The 16096-nt window shown below is 45.1% G+C and overlaps 1 protein-coding gene across 15 annotated transcripts in view; it reads left to right on the top strand.

Moving 5' to 3' along the window:
- SCMH1 (sex comb on midleg homolog 1 (Drosophila)) overlaps nt 1–16096 on the top strand; it is a 106107-nt gene that overhangs the window by 86162 nt on the left and 3849 nt on the right. For 12 of the 15 annotated variants that reach the window (XM_005866046.2, XM_014539531.1, XM_005866043.2 and 9 more), the window contains 4 exons: nt 2136–2336; nt 4442–4633; nt 10267–10461; nt 13617–13682. In XM_005866046.2, the coding sequence (XP_005866108.1) occupies nt 2136–2336; nt 4442–4633; nt 10267–10461; nt 13617–13682 (654 nt within the window). Of the gene's footprint in view, nt 1–2135; nt 2337–4441; nt 4634–5149; nt 5316–10266; nt 10462–13616; nt 13683–16096 lie in introns of those variants that run through there. The other 3 variants (XM_005866041.2, XM_005866045.2, XM_014539537.1) reach the window with 2 other exon arrangements.

Below are 16096 nucleotides of genomic sequence, written 5' to 3'. Positions count from 1 at the left end.
GCACTGCGCCTCCTCTGATTCTCGGTATGCTTTTCTCTTTCCTTCTAGTTGTAGAATTTCCACTCAGCCAGCCTTCCTGTGGTTCTGGATGATGTCCGTTCCGTCTTTTAGTTGTATTTTTGAAGTGGTTGTGCAAGGCAGCAATCTCCGGTGTTTACCTATGCCGCCATCTTGGTTTCTCTCCTAGAATTTCTTTTTTTAATCATTATTGGGCTGATTACATTTTTCTTTGTGTTTCTTAATTAGGTGGAGTTTCCATACAGTGAAATACACAAATCTTAAGTGTACAATTTGATGAATTATAATCAGTGTAAGCATCCATAAACTACCCCAATTGAGTTAAAAGTCATTTCTGCCCATTCTCCACTCCCCAGAAGTCACCTCATGCCTCCTTACAGTCTTCACTCTCATTTTTATTTTTATCACTGTAGTTAGATTTTTCTGTTCTGGAACTTAATATAAATTGATATATTACATATAGTATACTCTTTTCCATCTGGTTTATTTCTCTCAAAATAATGTTTGTGAAAAGCTCTCTATCAATAGTTTGTGTTTTTTTATAGCCAAATGGTATTTCAATAAGTGAATATACAATTTTTATATCTACTCTCTTGTTTATGGACATTTGGGTTTAGAACTAGTATGACTAAGTTGCTATGAATATTCTTATAATTTTTCATTTATTTTTATTCTTCTTATCTCTGAGTTCTTACATTTTTATTTATTTTGTTTTCAGCAAAAGAGTCATGTTTTGACATGGAAGTCCCACTTCTTAACAGACTTCAACCAATCCTTCAATTATTAGATCTATCTACCTCCAGAGGCACTGGCCCATTCTTGGGCCTTTTGTGAATTATAAGATGAAACAGCTTGGTTCTCACCATTGACCACTCTTGGTTAAGGATTTAGCTTTCTTAGGTCTGCTTTCCAGCTTCTGAAATTGTATGTTGTTTTCTCTCTGTTATCTGGCTCATTTTAGTGGGTTTTATGAGAAAACATAGTTAAATATTTAATTCATCTTATTTCTCCTTTTTTCCTTTCTTTATTTTCACCTCTCACCTTCCATATCATTTCTCCGCCTTTCTATTTCCCATGTTCTTCTCTCCTTCTTACTTCCCCTTAGAATGATAAAGTGAAAGAGTCCCAGGAGGGCATCTGGCTCAGCCCCTCATTTCACTGATGGAAAACATGAGGCCCAAAAGGGCAGCCTTTCATCCACAGCCCACACAGCTACTGCACTTACCCTGTTTGCCTTTAATAAAAAGAGAGACGTTTTGCCCTCCAACTCCTTCAGTTAGTGAGCCATGACCATGTGAGAAAGGAGAGTATCCCTACTGAAATGGAAGCCTGGAAGGCAAATCAGCAGAGAGAGTGTCATAGCTGAGCAGGCTTCCGGAGTCCTTCGGGAGACCAAGGAAGCAATTCTGTTTAGGATTGCCCTTTCGTGTGCCCTTCCCCCAATGGTGCCAGGTGGAGGGTTGCAGTTAGGGGAGTGCCTAGCTATCTTGACAGGAGAAACTACTGAAACAAATATCTGGATGGGACCCTCAAGCCCTTTTCATATTTTTCTTTATTCCTTTTTTAAAAACTTTTTACTACTTTCTTGGACCTGAATGTTGATATAGAAGATAAAAAGGGGACTCCAAGGCCCAGAACAGAAAACAAGGCAAGTGACCAACGGTGTGACCATTCTAAGTCCAAGGCTGAACACACACACACACACTTTTTTTATATTTCCATAATCCCACAATTCCTTAAACATACAAGGTAAGATACACAAAGAATATGTGAGCAACCAAGTACCAAAAATGAAAGTACACATATCTGGGAAATTGTTTAAAATTTTTCTTCAGTGCACAAAAAGCAAAGTGCAAGTTCCATGCCTTGGCTTTTGGTCAGGCTGTTCTTCCAGCAGGCTATGATCCCAGAGCCTTGGGTCATGCAATTTGGGCTGGCAGCAGCTGGGCACAACCACCCTCTTCGCCCTCCCACAGTGTGTCACCAGCTTAGCAGCTGGGAGACCTGCTCAGGACCAGAGTCCAGGGTACAAAAGACAGAAGAGAGCACTGTTGTCCAACTTCTCCACCCCGTAGACTCTTTTAAGCTTTTTAAATTTCATTCTTTGTCTCCTGCAGTTTGTATTTACTTGAACAAGAATGGCAGCACAGGCCCCCACTTAGATAAGAAGAAGGTCCAGCAGCTCCCTGACCATTTTGGGCCAGCCCGTGCCTCTGTGGTGTTGCAGCAGGCTGTCCAGGCTTGCATCGACTGTGCTTATCACCAGAAAACTGTCTTCAGCTTCCTCAAGCAGGGCCACGGTGGTGAGACTATCTCAGGTAAGCTCCCCTGGGCGAGACCTTCTCAATTGGCTAATTTCTGACAAGGCATCCTGATTCCCACTTCACACCTGAAGGCTCTGGAGAAATGTGAAGGTATCCCTTCCTCAGAGAGTCCTCACTTTCAATGCCCAGAGTTCTTCTGAGTTTTATGCACACCTCTGCCAAGTAGAATACCCACGCAGACGCTGTTTAGAGCCTTAACTGAGCCTCTAAACAGATGCCTCCACTGTGGACCTGCTTTGCCTCTCCATATAGAAAATATATGTGTGTTGTTTCAAAGGTATCCTGGGAGATAGAAGAATCAAAAGGGGGCTATACTGTGGCAACAGGGGAGTTTCTCTAGACTGCCACGGCCTCCCACCTGGCATGAGGGAACCATATTGTCTTCTCTCATTCTTTTAACTCCTTGGCTTCCCAGTTCAGAGCCAGCCCTGATTGAAGGGAGTTGACTGCCAGGGCAGAGAGGAGTCATCCCCTCTTTCTTTCCCGCTGTGAGATCTGAGTCAGCTGCACAGTGTTTTGTCGTTTTCATTGAGAATAGTTACTTTTTCTGCTGTGCCCCTGTTCTCTTTCAGTTCTCTTAAGTCCAAAACCCTATTCTTTACCCACCAAACCTATGAAGACTTGACCTAAAGCCTTTCAGTCTGAACTGTGTGCTCCTCCATAGTCTCCTGCCCCTTCCTTCTAATGAGTTGCAATATCCAACCTCAGGAAGCAGTTGACATGGAAAACCCCATGAATAATCCAACTGTATTCTTTCAGCAAACATTTATTGAGCCCTTACTATATGTCAGAGGTTATTGCCAGACACTGGCCGGGGGAAGGGGAGAAAGGAAGATGACAGGTTCAGACTCTGCTCTGGTGGGAAAGGAAGAATATCTCACTGTGAGAGGTGTTATAGTAGAGAAATATGTACAGGGTAGTGTCAGAGCCAGACGAGAGTAATTGCCTGAGAAGAGGATGGGGCAGGCCAGGAAGGCATTGTTGCAGAAGGCTGAGAACTGCATAGGAAATCAAACTTTCCTTTCCTTCTGAGGCAGAGGCCACGCCCTAATCTCTCCTTTGCTTTTGTGCAACAGTCTGCAGGGACCCAGCTTCTTCACTGCCTCTCTCTCTCTCTCTCTCTCTCTCTCTCTCTCTTAAATATATTTTTATTGATTTCAGCGAGGAAGGGAGAAGGAGAGAGAGAGAGAAAATGAGAGAGACTCTCTCTCTCTCTCTCTCTCTCTCTCTCTCTTAAATATATTTTTATTGATTTCAGCGAGGAAGGGAGAAGGAGAGAGAGAGAGAAATATCAATGATGAGAGAGAATCATTGACTGGCTGCCTCCCGCACACCTCCCACTGGGGATCGAGCCTGCAACCCGGGCACATGCCCCAACCGGGAACCGAACTGTGACCCACCGGTTCACAGGTTCACTGCCTCTCTTTAGGGCAATCACCTACACCTCCTATAGGATTCTTTCTCTGCTCCAAAATTGGTTTCTGAGAATGGTCTATCACACCCCCCCACCACCACCACCACCACTGCATTTCCTGCTGTTCTCAGAGACAAATGCAGAGGCCTTTAGCTTTTTAAAGACTAGACAGATACTTTTTGAATAGAAATAGAGAGTAAAATAAAACGAAGCATGGCATAGTTCCAAATGTTGCTGAAATTCTAGTGCTCTTATACAGATCGGATTATGCGCCCAAACCATTTCTGGCAATGGCTGTATTCTCCTCTTCTGCCCAGTTCCTCTGTTCTTGGGCAGTTCTTATGGAAATAGCACCCTAAATGAACAGATTTCCTGGATGAGGCCCAGCCAACTGATGGAGCAGATAGAATTATGTTCACAGTTGTTTTCACAAGTTGAGTAAAATCCTTCCAGAGCCCCGGGTGCAACAGACTTGGCCTGGCCACTCCCATTACTGCAAGCCCTTTGGAGTTGGAGGCAAAAAACAAACCCTGGAGGGAGGGTGGGAGGGAGGGAGGGAGGAAACGTGGGCAATGATTGCCTTTGTGTAACCAGGTAAGCCTGAGACACGCTGTGGGCTGGCCTGCCCAGCACTGCACTGAACTGCCCGCCTGACATGCTCAGCCCTGTTTACTTCACTTCACAGCCGTGTTTGATCGAGAACAGCACACCCTCAACCTCCCAGCAGTCAACAGCATCACCTACGTTCTCCGCTTCCTGGAGAAACTCTGCCACAACCTTCACAGTGACAATCTGTTTGGCAACCAGCCTTTTACACAGACTCACTTGTCACTCACCAACACAGAGTACAGCCACAGCCACGACAGGTACCTACCAGGTAGGAGCTGGGATGGGGCCTGGGCTAAGAAAGGGGGCAGGGCTAGTAGCAGCTCTAAGAGGGCCCGGGATCAGCCCTCTGACCTGGTAGCCTGGCACCTATTATCCAGAAGCCTGGTTTTCTGTCCTTAAACTTTACCCCATCTGGGACTTTTTGGTCTCCTCTCATCTTTACTCTCTCTTCAGGATTTTGTCCCCTCTCTCTAGAATGAACTTTCTTTCCTCTGGTTTTGTCCCTGAAAAAAAGGTGGTTCACGAATCCTCTTCTGAGCTCCAAACTGCATGTGGAGTCACAGTACGTCTCCCAGTGTGAGTCTGGCAGCAAAGGCCTACCATAGATCTCCCTTGCCAGCAGGAAGGTTTAGCCTCAAGCTACAGATTGAGAAATGTGCTCCCTGGTGATTGGCCATCCACTCTTTCCTTTGGCACGTAGCCCTAACTCCTCCAGCACTGCCAGTCTAGCAAGTCAATTCAAGTTCCTGCTGTTTCTAACTAGGCTGGAAAATAACTTTCTTAGTTAACATACCAGACCCACAACGGGAAAGCGGATGCCACGTGGCCGGATCAGTGACTAAGCACTTCCGAGAGAGGTTAAAGAGTGAATGGAACGCGGCATCTCTAATCTGGAGCCCGGGACACAGACGACAGGGAGGGAAGGAAAGCTCGGCCCTAAACGTAGCGAGGTAGGTCATTGTTGAGAGAGGGAGGAAAGGCCTTTAAAGGAGCCCTGTGGACTTTGTCCTGGCCCGAGGAGTGGAGAGGTGGTGCTGTTAGCCTCAGAGCTGTGCTGTCTGTTGATGGGGGAGCATATAAATCTGAGAGGTGCCCCCTTCTGACCTTCTATACCAGTCTTGTCCTCACACTGCCTTCCCTAGTAGTCTTTTTATTATTATCTTAGCAGAATCACTTCTGATAAAGTGCCACTTCTGAAGAATGTGCTCAGGGAAGTGACTACTCACTCACCCCCCCCCCTTTATTTTTGCATCCAAATGAGTATTGCTTACATAACTTATAAAAACATACTGACTTTCAAATATTGCTTGTGGGGACCAGGCCATCTGGTCTGCACAGACATATTTGTGACTCCGTCATTGATCCTTTTTCTTACCTAACCTGCTCTAAATTGTGTTCTTTCAACATCAGAATCTCTGAGAACAGAAAAAGGCATTCTCACCTAGAGTTAGAATGTCCCACTGGGAGTCTGGGCTGAGCATGGTGAAGTTGGTGCAGACAAACGCAGGCTGTGAAATGTCCCCAGCTATTGGCAATCAGGAACTCTAAGTTGTACTTCAGTTATGAAAGTAAGGCCCATCTGGGATTCTGGAAGAGCAGATACATGAAAGGGAGTAGCATGTCCATGAGTGTAGCTGCTAGTCTAAAGACAGATTTCTCGAAGAAATAGCAACTCCGAATTCCTCAATGGAATATGGTTGTTAAGAACTAAGAGAAATGTCCTGATAGCAGCATGCAGAGACTGGTAGCAGTGCATATCATGGACTGCAGTCCCCAAGGTAATTTGGTATTATGGGCATGACCTTTCCTGGGTATTCTGTTCCAGTTTGCATCTCTCTGATTCAACTCTGACTCAGAGAGGAGGAAGCAAGCTTTAACCTCTTATCCTTATCCCCTCACCAAAGAGACCAATACTAGGGTTATCACATTCCTCCATTGGCTGTCCCCCTTTCCTTCCCTCATTTTCAGACAGATTCGGTCAGCTTTGCACCCTCTGTGCTCTCTAACCTCTGGTTCTCATGGTGGGTTCCCAGCCACTTAGCTGCTCTCACCCTAGTTTTTAATTGCTTCCCTGAAATGAGCATTTTAACTCTGCTCAGGCAAGTCAGAGCATCATCTAGATTTCTGACTCCTCTGTGCTCCTTCACTTACGACTTCTGCTTAAATACTCCTAATGCTAAGTTGCTCACTGTCACCTTTGGCAATCAGTCTTACTGTTAGACCCTCTGATTGTGAAAATGCCTCTCTTTATAGCTGAAATCTGTCTTCTTTTAATACCTGCCCACTGTTGCATTCTCTGTCTTCCCAGTCCTCTTCCCATCCCATGATTGCCTTTAGGGTTTTTGTCTCTTCTGACTGTTCTCCAGATTCTACATTCCCAGATTTTTTCTTCTTTGCTTCTCACCAGTATTCTGGTCACCCTCCGCTGGGAACTCTGGTTTTTAAGGTCAGCCTTGCAATACGATACTCAGAGAAGATCTGCCACTCACTAAAAATAACTGCATAAGGGCAAGATCCTTATCTGTCTGTTTACCTTTGCATAACCCCATCCCTAGGATAGTGGCTTGCAAACAAAGAGTGCTCAACCAAATGTTGTTGAATAAACGAATGAGCTCCCTCTCATGCTGATGGTTCTCTTGTCTCCAGCATATCAACAGCAAATTTAATTGACATTGACCTTATGAGCTTCAGGGTTTTCATCTCCATTTTACAGATGGGTAAATTGAATCCCAGGAAAAAGGCAGTGATTGTTGACTAATGATTGTGCTAGAAATAGAACTCAAGTCTTCCAGCCTCAAATTCTGATCCCTGGGCCAGAGGTTTCAAAGTTTGCTTTGTTTTAGCAGTAGAACTCCTTTTTTGCAAAGTTAAGATGATATGAAACTCTGGTGCATTGAAGTTAAAACCAGAGCTGTTTTGATAGAAACTGGGATGAGACCCAGAGCCCTATTTCCTTGGCCTCTCTCAGGAAGCCCCCAGGCCTGAAAGCATTGCCGTCCCTGGCATTATCCTAGTGAGGGCAGCCAGGGCCTCACAGATCAGCCTTTATTAGAACCTCCCAGAGCCTCAGGTATGATTTTTTTCTGCATCTCATTAGGATAAGATTTTATGGCCTTGCCTAGTCCAGTACCACCAGTCCAGATTTTCAGGCCCCTCAATTCAGATTTCAGTTATCATTCTTAGCATTGCTGAGAGGAAAAGACACTTACTGATGTGCATCAGCATCTGGTAAGCCACAGGCATTGTCGTCATAATTATGTTTCACATCTGTTAGCTCTTGTGAGGCAGGTGGTATCATCTCCAGTATTCACTGAGTAAAATGAGGACTAGAAAGGTGAGATTGTCCTGCTGATAAATGCAGAAATTCCACTTTATCTTTTTCTTGAGCTATTGCGGAGAACATAGGTTTGCCACTCTTAACTCTGAATGAAGAATAACATAGCAACTTCAGCCTTTGTAAAGTTCATCCCATTCCATTTCCTCATTTGATGTTCTCAGCATGACAAAGGGTGGTTTTTCCATTTTGCAGATGAAGAAATTGGTGCTCAGAGAAGACAACTTATTGAGGATGACACACCTAGTAAAAGGCAGGAGCTCAGGCACAGTACTCAGGCCTTGTTTTCTGGATTGGGTTCCTGTCCTTGTCTCAAGGCAGGACAATGCTGTAGTCATCTCTCCTGGAAAATAGGAATCTGGAACCTCACCTGCAGAATGGGAGTGGATATGGTTTAGGTATTCTGGGGCCTCAGAGACTTCTCTCTTAAGAATCATTTCTAGGGAAAGGCTTCATTAGGTAAATTCCCTGAGATAAGGGTGAAATCTGTCTCATGCTAGATTTGACATTAAGCCCATGGTTACCAAGAAATTTTAGGTAAGTAGCAGAAAGCAGTTCTAAAATCCTAAACCATCTGCCACAGAGGTCTTATTGTATGCCAGACAATGAGCTTGAATTTAATATTTATCAGAGGGCCTAAATGAATCCCAAGCATTATCTAAACACCAGAATTCTGAGAAGAACCACAAAGGACAGTGATATGATCCAATACCTGAGACACCCACCCATCCCCACCCCTCACCATAAGCAGAGAATGCTGTGGCCAGGGCCAAGGAGCTGTTTTGATGTCTAGAACCCAGTGATGAGGCAGAATCTGCTTCAGGTTCTGCAGTGCAATGCTTAGGGGCTGCAGCCTGGTGTTGGGCCATGGCCTAGGCATAGAAATGTCAGGCTGAGATTCCCTTTACAAAGGTTTCCATAGCCACTTCCTTTTGATATTTACAAGCCCCTTGGAAGAAAGGGACTTCCTGTGTTATAAATAAGGACACCGAGGTCCTGAGGGAAACACCTTGCCTGCAGAGGGCAGAGTCAAATTCTAACCCAGATTCTGGTCCTGTGCCCACATTCTCACCACTGTACCTTCCAACGTCCTTGGAATGTTTCTGCAGAACAAGGCAAATATGAAGGGGGTGGAGGGCATACGAGCAGGTCCTTTGCAGACAGGCCTTTAGCCAGGCATCAAGAAGCATTTCTGAGGTAAACGGCTGGCTGAGAGTAGGCTTCTGAAGTACCCTCACCTAAGCAAATGTATCTCTTCTCCAGCACCCTGTTCGCTGCTCTAGCAGCTATGTGTAAGGCAGCCTCTTCCTATTTTTTTAAGGTTCTCCTTATCTAGAAAAAGCAGAAGAAACCTCAAAGACCATCTAGTCCAGGGGTGGGCAAACTTTTTGACTCGAGGGCCACAATGGGTTCTTAAACTGGACCGGAGGGCCGGAACAAAAGCATGGATGGAGTGTTTGTGTGAACTAATATAAATTCAAAGTAAACATCATTACATAAAAGGGTACGGTCTTTTTTTTTTTTTTTTAGTTTTATTCATTTCAAACGGCCGGATCCGGCCCGCGGGCCGTAGTTTGCTCACGGCTGATCTAGTCTAAGAGGAAGTATCTCTAAGGAGATCCAAGTCCAGAGAGAGGCACTGGGCTTGACTCAGACCACCTAGTGAGAGCCAGAATGGTGACTGGTACACAGGCCTCCTGAGATCCAGCCTAGGACAGGGGTGGGCAACCCCTGGCACGCGTGCCAAACATGGCATGCCAGTAACTTTTGCTGGCACGCGAAACCCTCTCTTATAATCTTCCATTTACAATTTTTTTCTTAATATCGACTTTTTTATTTTTCAGATAAATTCAGTGTAGGTGCATCTTAGATAAATAAATAATTTTACATAACAAGTTATCTTAAAGACCATAGACATGGATTGACGAGAGAGGGGAAGAGCAATTTCTATGCCTCTGCCTTAACTCTCCCTGCCTTCCTAGATCCGACCAGTGTTTTGGTTTCATCCACATATGCTTGTGAATCTTTGTTCTCAGTGATGAATTTTGTTAAGTCTCGTAATAGGAGTAGCCTGACGGATGAAAGTAGTAGCTCGTGGATATCTCTGAAGGTCACGAAATATAAACCTGATGTAAAATCTCTGTCATCAGTGATGCAGCAGCAGAAGTCCCACTGATAATATCAAACGGAGTCATAAAGTTTTCTGTCGGACTATCAGTGTACATGTATACATTAAAAAATAAATGTATTTTTCATCATCATATACTGTGTTTTTGTCGCTTGAATGAATTTTATTATTTCTTCAAGGTTCTTCACATACGTACACCTTAAGAGATATCAAGTAGGCGTAACATGTTCTCAAAAAATTAGGGTTGGCACGCAGAAGAATTTTGAGTCAGAGATTTTGCTGGTTTTGGCACGCACTCACAAAAAGGTTGCCCACCCCTGGCCTAGGACTTCCTGTTTTGCTGCCTTTTGTTCCATCCAGACAGGTACCTGGGAGCCAGCGCTGCAGCAGTCCTTCTGGACTATTCCCTGCTCTAACTCTGATTTTTACTGTTTTCCAGGTGAAACCTTTGTACTAGGGAATAGTCTGGCCCGGTCCTTGGAGCCACACTCAGACTCAATGGACTCCACCTTGAAACCCACCAACCTTGTCAGCACTTCCCAAAATCTTCGAACCCCTGGGTACCGGCCTTTGCTTCCATCCTGTGGCCTCTCACTGAGTGCTGCCTCAGCTATGCGTAGACTGTGCTCCAGGGGTAAGCTTACCAGAATGCTGGCCCTCCTGCCTTCCCTCATTCTTTCCTTTCTTTATTCCTTCCTGAGCTCTGGGAGGCTAGAAAGGACTTGGCTCTGTTTCGCTCTGTCTGGTGGTTGTGCCTGGCGAGGCACCTGTGAGGCAACTGAAGCTCTGGGATTGGCTTGAGAACAATGGTAACTAAAACATAGAGCCAAAGGGACAGGGAAGAATTCATTCAGTCCTTCAATGGCCACTTATTTGAATACTGTTTGGCATGGGGATGCAAAAATTGGTCACTTCTTGTCCTCAAGGAGCTCACAGTATTGTGGAAGAGATACTGAAATAGGTAATTGTAAAACAACATCTTAGTGCAATTACAGAGATATTCTCTATTAGTATAAAAACTGCAGAAAGGAACACCTAACGCAAGCTAGATGTCCAGGGGAAGCTTCCTTGAGGAAGTGATGCCCTTTCTGAGACTTGAAGGGTGACTGTATGAATGGCCCTATCAGGAATGGTAGGGGAGGGAGAGCTTTCCAGCAAGAGCACAGCATGAACAAGGGCAAAGGGAAAGAGCTAGCACAGAGTGTGCCAGGAAACACATGCTGTTTGGTGTTGCTGAAACAAAGGAGAATGCTGGGACTTCACAGAGAAAAGCCTGGAAAGGTCAGGCTTATACCACAGAGCCACAGAGGACCTTAAATGCCACATTGAAGAGTTTGGAGTTGATCTTATAGGCAATGTGAAGTTATGGAAGGCTTTTAATTAGAGGTAAGACCTAAAAAAGTTTGTTTTCAGTAGATCATTAACTACTATGTTGAGAATGGATTAGAGGAGTGACAAGACTAGAGAGACCAGTTACAAGGTTACGGGCTTGAGCCAGACCAGAAGTGATGAAGGCCTAGATTAGGGCAGTGGTAGAAGGTTTGTAGAAGAGAGACTAGGTTTGAAACTATTCACCAGGTAAATTTGGTCAAATTTGAGGATCGTGAGGAAGAAGGGAGTGGGAATGTCTTCCAGGTTTCGAGATGAGGTGGCTGGATTAACGGTGGTGCCTAGAAGAGAAAGAAGGGTAGGGAGCCCATGGATCATCTAGGTCAGTGGTCGGCAAACTGCGGCTCGGCAAACCATGGCTCGGCAAACCGTGGCTCGCGAGCCACATGCGGCTCTTTGGCCCCTTGAGTGTGGCTCTTCCACAAAATACCGACTCTTCCACAAAATACCAACTTCTGCGCATGGGCCACAAAGTTTCAATCGCACTGTATGTGCACGCCCACACGTGGTATTTTGTGGAAGAGCCACACTCAAGGGGCCAAGAGCCGCATGTGGCTCGCAAGCCACGGTTTGCCGACCACGGATCTAGGTGATATTTAGAAGGCGGTGGCTATTTAGATCTGATTCTCAGGGAAGAGGACTGAGCTGAAGTTAAATATTTGGGAGTCATCAACACGTAGATAGTAGTTGAAGCTGTAGGGTGAATGGCACCCATTTCCCAGGAGTATGTGTAGAATGAAAACAGTTAACCATGATGGAGTCCTGGGGACCAACAAAGTATAGGAGATAGAAACAGGAAGAAGATCCCACCCAGGAGACAAAGGAGTAGTCAAATAGGAAAAACAGAAGACTTTAATATTGTGGCAGCCAGGGCAATAGGGAATGTTTTAAGGAGAGCACAGCAAAGGTTCAGTAAAATAAGGACAGAGAAATATCTACTGGATGTGTAGCTTCAGTGTTGGTGAAGGGTAGTGAGGGCAGATTGCAGTGGGTAGGAATATCAAGGAGAGTTTGTTGAAAAAAAGAAAGATGATGACCTTTCAAAGAAGGTCTTCTAGAGTGGAAGCACACTGGGCATGCTTATCAGTAGACAACTTGAGCCTTCCAAGGAGAAGAAATTAAAAATATGGGAAAGAGGAAAAAGTAAGGCCTTGAGAGTTATAGGAAGGAGTAGGGGTCCAGGGCACAGGCAGATAGCTCTTAAACCAGAAGGAGGCACACCTTGTTCTCTGACACTGGAGGGAAGATTGTGGCCATGAGTAAATGGAGAGAGGGCTGAGTAAGGAAGGTTTAGGAGTGCTGAAAGATTGAATTGGTCATAAAGAAGACGGGGGAAATGGATGAAGGAGAAGGGAATTGTTTGTGGGGAACACCAAAGGCCCAGCTGTGCTTGAAGACTAATTTGGAAGTTTGCAAGAGCTATAGTTTTCTTCTGTGGTTCTTAGAAACCTAGATGTGGGGTGAGAAAAGAGTTTGAGAATTAAGGTTTTATGTTTATGTCAAGCTAGTAGGACAAGAGGGGGCAGGGAGTGAGGAAGCATATAAAGGAATCGAGGAGCTGGAGGGAGAGGAGTTTAAATCAACACTGGATCTGGGCAGGGTGGGGAAGAAGCAAGGCTAAGAGAAGGCTGAAGGATGGGTAATTGTAAGATTGATGTGTTGATGATCTTGTTATGTCAAGGTTATAATGGACATAAGTCACAAGACAGTTGGGAAGACAGGGTTGAAGTCAGAAAGTGGCATGTTTAAAATTCTGAAGTGATGTTTAAAATTGTTCCAAGTGATGGCAAAAACCAGACAGTGAATTTGTCAATCGGTATTTGAAGTAGAGTAGATGTGAAAGTCACTGGCAGAAGCAAGGAAATTGAATAGATTGCTGATTGCCTCTGAAAATTATGGCAGGAATTGGGGTGGAATAGAAGGCAGTGAGCTAAATACCAAAAAGTCTTCATTTAACAAGAGGTAGAAACGCTGAGATTTATAGACGACAGTGTGCCCTCTGAAGAACATGAGCTTTCATAGGAGGATGGTCTAAAAGTAGCAATGGGGATACAGGAGATCCACCTTCACACCCCACAGCTGGGCCTTTGGTGTTTCCCACAAAAGGCCTTATGCTTTCACAGCCCAGGAATGTGTGGGCTGTAAAAGAATAAGGAGACTCCATGAACAAGGCTTGCAATGGAAAGAGGTGACCTCAGGAGAGAGTTTTCAGGAAGGCTGACAGGGGAAGAAGCCTGGGATGCCCCTCCCCCAGTGAGGCAGCAAAGTGGAGCATGAGAAGCTCTGAAGTAGAGAGTTGATCCCCTGCCTTGAGATTTGGGTAAGTCATCTCACCTCGCACATCTTCATGTTCCCCATATGCAAAATGGAGATGGTGACATCCACCTGGTCTTTCCACAGGAGTGTTAAAAGGATCTGATGGAAGCAGGGATATGGGATCGTTTTGGAAACTAACTCATTCCCCAGGTAGGAGGGCATTCCTTTACTGTGATCTTCTCCAAGGCCCTGTTTCCGTTAGGAGTGCCTCATGTGGCACTGGCCTCAGATGTCACTGTTGTCCCCAGGCATCTTTACTCTTCCTTTGGAATACATTGAGTCTGTTGGCCAGGTCATGGTCTAGATTGCTTCCGATCCTGAAGAACCCAATAAGGCTATGAAAGGATTCCGTTCAGTTGGCCCTAAAATTGTTTCTCTCATAGAATTTAATGGATGTCAAGTCTATCCCCTCTTATTTCATGACCCAGGATGCTTGGGCATCTGTTTGTTAGTCTGGCCTCTGTGGAGGTGCCTCACCTGCCTTAGTCATTCTCAGATTGAGACCCTCTCCCTTCTTTGAGGAGTAACCACCAGCTCTACCCATTGGATGGAGGGGGAGAGCCTTGATATAGTCTATCTGAAAAATTGAGACTAGGAAAAGATAGAGACAGGGCCCTAACTCATCTCCTTCCTGCCTGTGTGGTCTTGGGCAAGTCCCTTCTCTTCTCTGAGCCTCAGTTCTCTCATCTCTAAACTGAAGATGATGATAATTCCTTCAGGAGCTGTTTTAAGGGGAAAATGAGTGGACAATGGTAGGAGTTCTTTATAATGTTCATATGTCAGACCTCTCTTCACTACACTCACCACTACCGCCTGGTGCATGCCACAGTCATCTCTTGTCTGGACTATCATAGGAGACTCATTTACACCTGGTCTCCTTCACTTGTCCTTGCCCCCTAACATCTATTATCAACACAGACTGTGAGAGGGATTCTTTTAGTTATAAATTGGTTCATGTCACTCCTGTGCTCAAACTCAACACATGTCACTCAGAAAAGCCAGTGGCATACAAGGTCTTCTGTTACCTCACCACTGCTCCCCTCCCCAGCACACACATACACGCCTCTGAGATGTTACTTCCTGCTACTTCTCCTCATTCACTCTGCTCTGGCCCATTGCCTCCCTGCTCAACCCTAAATATACTCATCACTCTCTGCCTCAAGTTCTTTGCTCAGATGTCTTCATCTCTGTAGAGTATACATTCTAACAGGAATAGGCTGACAAACACATAATATCCTATATAATAAAACCCTAATATGCAAATATACCAAATGGTGAAATGACTGGTCTCTATGACATGGAGGAGCTGCCCCCTGGTGGCAGTGCGCTCCCACAGGGGGAGTGCTGCTCAGCCAGAAGCCGGGCTCATGGCTGGTGAGTGCAGCCGCAGTGGCAGGAGCCTCTCCTGCCTCTGCTGCAGGCGGGCAGTAAGGAGCGAGGAGTCCCGGACTGCAAGAGCCCCGGACTGCGAGAGGAATGTCTTACTGCCGGCTTAGGCAGACATCCCCTGAGGTCCTGGACTGCAAGAGGGCGCAGGCCAGGCTGAGGGACCCCCCACCCAGTGCACGAATCCGTGCACTGGGCCTCTAGTATAATAATATTACATATGTGAATATTTATGTGTTTATAATATATATGTGTGCGTGAATAATACTGTGTGTGTGAGTGATTTCTAGCTTCCCTGGGTAGAGGAATTGGACACTCAGTTGTATATCTTCATTCTGCTCTCCATAATCTCTGACTTTGTTTCTGTCTTAGCATCACAGTAGACTTTCAGGGTAGGGAGAAGTGGCTGGCTATAGAGAGTTCTCTCCAACTTCCTGTCTACTGCCACCTCTAAAAAGCCATCGGAATTTCTGTGGCTCTAATCCAGCACACTTCTCCCCTGGTCTGCTCAGTGCCCAGCCCCAAGCTTCATCGCAGAGGCACGCTGATTAAATCATTGGCCATTAGTGATTGAACTCGATCTCCAGCCTCTCCCTTCCCCAGGAGTTTGGAGGTGGGGCTGAAAGGTCCAACTCTCTAGCCACCTGGTTGGTTCTTCTGGCAAGCAACTCCCATCTTTAGGGTCTTTCCAAAAGTCATCTCATTGACATACTCATAATGAAAGGGGCTCATCATAAATAACCTTTATTTATCTCACCACTTAGGAAATTCAAAGAATTTTAAAAGTTCTGTGCCATAAATGGGTATTAAGACCAAATATGTATGTTTCATATTATAAATCACAATATCATAAGGACATAGCAGGGGGAAAATAGAAGACATTGATGCATAAAATTATTTTAGGTAGTCATATGTGCTGGAAAGAAAAAACAAAAACTATAGAGTTAATGGGGTTGAGAGTGACAATGGGGAATGGAGTGCTTTTACTAGGAGATCAGGGAAAGCCACTCTGAGGAATTGGTATTTGAGATGAGACCTGAATGTTGAGGAGGAATTGGGTATGCAGAGATCTGGAAAAAGAGCATTTCAGACAAAGGAAATTACAGGTCAAAGAATAAGAGCATGGCCTGTTCAAGTAGCAGCAAGAAAACTGGCTTGTCTGGATTATTGTGAGGGAA

Source organism: Myotis brandtii, unplaced genomic scaffold (assembly GCF_000412655.1).
Source record: "Myotis brandtii unplaced genomic scaffold, ASM41265v1 scaffold220, whole genome shotgun sequence".
Lineage (NCBI taxonomy): Eukaryota > Metazoa > Chordata > Mammalia > Chiroptera > Vespertilionidae > Myotis > Myotis brandtii.
The sequence above is the reverse complement of the archived record's forward strand: the minus strand, read 5'-3'. Positions and strand labels throughout refer to the sequence as shown.